The sequence below is a fragment of the Antrostomus carolinensis genome, unplaced genomic scaffold, assembly GCF_000700745.2.
Source record: "Antrostomus carolinensis isolate BGI_N321 unplaced genomic scaffold, ASM70074v2 scaffold11339, whole genome shotgun sequence".
NCBI lineage: Eukaryota > Metazoa > Chordata > Aves > Caprimulgiformes > Caprimulgidae > Antrostomus > Antrostomus carolinensis.
Window position 1 is genome coordinate 9,843 of NW_010340727.1, and position 2,291 is coordinate 12,133.

Here is a 2,291-nt window from a genome sequence, read left to right on the forward strand (position 1 = left end):
CTTCTTGGCCACCTGTTCACCCTGACGCCTCATATTCAGCTGCTGTTGACCAGCACCTCCAGGTCCTTTTCCACTGGGCAGCTTTCCAGACACTCTTCCCCAAGCCTATTGCATTGCACAGGGTTGTTGTAACCCAAGTGCAGGACCTGGCACTCAGCCTTGTTGGACCTCACACAATTGTCCTCAGCCCATTGATCCAACCTCTCCAGATTCCTCTGTAGAGCCTTCCTACCCTCAAACAGCTCAACACTCCTGCCCAACTTGGTGTCATCGGCAAACTTACTGAGGGTGCACTCGATCCCCTTGTCCAGATCATCTATAAAGATATTAAACAGAACTGGCCACAGCACTGAGCCCTGGAGCTGCCAACTGGATTTAACTCCATTCACCACATCTCTTTGGGCCTGACCATCCAGCTAGTTTTTTACCGAGTGAAGAGTATGCCTGTCCAAGCCATGAGCAATTTCTCCAGAAGAATGCTGTGAGAAACAGTGTCAAAGGCTTTATTAAAGACTAGGCAGACAATGTCCACAGACTTTCCCTCATACACTAAGCAGGTGACCTCGTCATTCATAGGAGGAGATCAGGTTAGTCAAGCAGGACCTGCCATCAAAAAACCCATGCTGACTGGGCCTGGTCAGCTGGTTGTTCTGCACGTGCTGTGTGATGGCACTTGAAATGATCTGCTCCATAACCTTCCCCAGCACTGAGGCCAGACTGACAGGCCTGTAGTTCCCCAGATCCTCCCTGTTTGCACGTGTTAAGCCCTTGCCTTTTGCACAGGCAGCACCTGTGCTCAGGACTAGGGCATTGGTGCCGAAGCTGTGAGAGTAGAGCCTGGTAGGGTGTCTTAGCTCTGCCTCATTATTATGGCATCCTGCCCATGCTAGGACTACTTCCCAAGCCCTAGGACAGCAGCAGGGACTTGAACCCTAGAGATCTCTTCTGCTGCTTATTACACTGCATTTGTGGGCCAGGAAGACCCTGGAGGCAGAAGAGCTGTTTACGTGGCAAGACACTGGTTTGGCTCCAAACTGCCCAGGCAAAGTCAGGAGATCTCAGCTCACTTTCTGCTAACTCACTGACCCACTACACCCTGTGACGAAGGTCTTTGCACAAGTGAGGCCCAGAACCACATGAAACCAAACTAGCATGGAGATGGGGTGACTGTGCCCCCCCAAGTACTGTCACCAACAAGCCAGCATGGGAGAGCAAGCAAAGCAGCTGCTTGAGACCCCTGACAAGCTGGTTGCACAGCTTGTGACAGGGCATGAATTTACCCTTCAAAAACACCACCAACACAGCCATCCATTCTGCAGAGATAAAAGAGCGTCTTGGCTACCACAAACCCCAGCAGATGTGGACCTGTAGACACGCATCCTCACCAGATCAATGTGACTTGAGAACCACTAGCACATTGCCCAGCACACACTGGCTTGTTGGTTTTCGTAGCTGGCTTACTTATTGATCAAGGTCTTTAGGGAGCGTGTGAGCGTGCTCATGACAGTGGCAACTGTGGCTGACTGCCGAGCGAGCTGCTCCACCGTCTGCTGGTGGCTCAGCGTTCTGGCCGTGGACTCCTCTGCAGCCTTCAGGAGGAAGGTGTAGTTTCTCACCACTTCCTCCACCTTTGTCAGCAGCTCTTGGCGCTGGGACTCCGAGCGCACGACGTACACCAGCCTCACAAATGTTTCGATGAGGCTGCTTAGCACCTGGAAGCTGCTCGTGATGGCAGAGAGCATGTGGGTAGGACTCTTGTCGACGGCTGCCACGCGGCGGCAGGATGCCCGAAACTCCTTGAACTTCAGGGCGAGCTCTTGCTTGTACTCAGCCAGCTGGGAAATGTAGGGTTTGCAGTCCTGGACGTCAGGGCTCACCACACACTGCCTCAGGATAGTCAGGAGCTCATTGGTGTCCAGCTGCACTTGCAGAAACCCAGTGGGAAAGCTGTAGGCATGGCCTCGAAGGGTGTTTATCTTTGCCAAGCTCCCCTCAAAACTAGAGGTCCTTAAATCTATTTCCTGGGTCTGACTGTCATTGGGACTGCTGCAGGCTGTTGCATCTAGGACCTGAAGAGTCCTGCTCATGACTGGGACCATCTGATTATCCAGCTTCATTCCTGGGAGTATCTGCATGGGGATGGAATAGGACAGCTCATCCTTCTCACTGCCATCATCTGCAACATCACATTTCCTGTAGTAGAAGCAGTACCGGATGGAGCAGCACTTCTCATCCTCCATGTCTTCATCCCGCAGCTCAGCAGAATTTGGATACATCTCCTCCTGGACAGA

General features: G+C 52.5%; 1 protein-coding gene across 1 annotated transcript in view; it reads right to left on the reverse strand.

The window, feature by feature from the left end:
• Positions 1 to 1,457: 1,457 nt before the first annotated feature.
• Positions 1,458 to 2,291, reverse strand: part of FRMPD3 (FERM and PDZ domain containing 3) — a gene marked incomplete at its 5' end in the record, with an annotated part of 4,474 nt that continues 3,640 nt past the window's right edge. Inside the window, 1 exon segment of the mRNA XM_029087044.1 lies at positions 1,458 to 2,291. This exon segment is cut by the window's right edge and continues 26 nt beyond it. Within this exon segment, the coding sequence (XP_028942877.1) occupies positions 1,458 to 2,291 (834 nt within the window).